The sequence below is a fragment of the Onychomys torridus genome, chromosome 8 (assembly GCF_903995425.1).
Source record: "Onychomys torridus chromosome 8, mOncTor1.1, whole genome shotgun sequence".
NCBI classification, from domain to species: domain Eukaryota; kingdom Metazoa; phylum Chordata; class Mammalia; order Rodentia; family Cricetidae; genus Onychomys; species Onychomys torridus.
The window spans coordinates 62047790-62049347 of record NC_050450.1 but is presented as its reverse complement, the minus strand read 5'-3'; the positions used below and the strand labels follow the sequence as shown (position 1 = coordinate 62049347).

The 1558-nt window shown below is 41.0% G+C and overlaps 1 protein-coding gene across 1 annotated transcript; it reads left to right on the top strand.

The window, feature by feature from the left end:
- The first annotated feature begins 374 nt into the window (after positions 1-374).
- On the top strand, positions 375-1319 carry LOC118589490 (olfactory receptor-like protein I9). The gene has a single exon (XM_036196814.1). The coding sequence runs from the start codon at positions 375-377 to the stop codon at positions 1317-1319; it is 945 nt and encodes a 314-aa protein (XP_036052707.1).
- Positions 1320-1558: the final 239 nt, after the last annotated feature.

Sequence of the window (1558 nt, the reverse complement as noted above, 5' to 3'; positions counted from 1 at the left end):
ATTACTGCAGAATAGGATAAAATTAAGTTATGTGTATGGTAAAGATTATGTCTTTTTCTAAAGAGCAATGATAATCCCCATGAAGCAATAATCAGAAAAACACAACAACAGATTGTGAACTGGTGAACTGAGTATCTCAGAATAAAATTCATAAAATGCTTAGGAAGTAATGAACACTAAAGTATGATAGAAAGAACTAAATATTCAAATCTTCAGCATTATAGAGATAACAAACATGGGAATGTATGTGCAATTATTGTGATGGTTGGGAAATTCATATTAGCTAACACATGAAAGATGGGTAACAAGAAGACATGATCATACTTAATTTGAAAGCTCTTGTCATGATTTCTCTTAAAGGTACCTGAGACAGCATGATTGACGGGAACCAAACTGTCATTTCCCAGTTTTTCCTCATGGGCCTGCCCATCCCCCCAGAGCACCAGCACCTGTTCTATGCCCTGTTCCTGGCCATGTATCTCACCACTGTCCTGGGGAACCTCATCATCATCATCCTCATTCTACTGGACTCCCATCTCCACACACCCATGTACTTGTTTCTCAGCAACTTGTCCTTCTCTGACCTCTGTTTCTCCTCTGTTACAATGCCCAAATTGCTGCAGAACATGCAGAGCCAGGACCCATCCATCCCCTATGCAGGCTGCCTTGCACAAATATACTTCTTTCTGTTTTTTGGAGACCTTGGGAATTTCCTCCTTGTGGCCATGGCCTATGACCGCTATGTGGCCATCTGCTTCCCCCTTCATTACACCAGCATCATGAATCCTAAGCTCTGTGTGAGTCTGGTGGTGCTGTCCTGGGTGCTGACTACATTCCATGCCATGCTGCACACCCTACTCATGGCCAGATTGTCATTCTGTGAGGACAAAGTGATTCCCCACTATTTCTGTGATATGTCTACTCTGCTGAAACTGGCTTGTTCTAACATTCATGATAATGAATTGGCGATATATATCTTGGGAGGCCCTATAGTTGTACTCCCTTTCCTTCTCATCATTGTTTCCTATGCAAAAGTTGTCTCCTTCATCTTCAAGGTCCCTTCTTTACATGGTGTCCGTAAAGCCTTTTCTACCTGTGGCTCCCACCTGTCTGTAGTGTCACTATTCTATGGGCCAGTCATTGGTCTCTACTTATGTCCTTCGGCTAATAACTCTGCTGTGAAGGAGACTGTCCTGTCTTTGATGTACACAATGGTGACTCCCATGCTGAACCCCTTCATCTACAGCCTGAGGAACAGAGATGTGAAGGGAGCATTAGAAAGAGTAGTTTGCAAAAAGCAAATTCCCTCTTTCCTATGATGGTAACTCTTCAGACTTTTATTCAATATCTTCTAGAAAATAAAAATATTAACATTGGACATTGCTAAAGAATTTTACATCTCTGTGGATGCTTCTGTTTAAAGATCTCAAAATGTAACTTTCACTACACAAATCACAGGGAGTTTATACAAGTCGCTGAATTTAGGAAATAAGTTTAGGATATCCAAATATGCACTTGTTGTCTTTCCAATATGGTCCTGGAAATTGTAGTGTAGACT

Bases quoted from the DNA above. Each gene is read 5' to 3' on its own strand.
- LOC118589490 (XM_036196814.1), top strand. From the start codon at position 375: ATGATTGACGGGAACCAAACTGTCATTTCCCAGTTTTTCCTCATGGGC.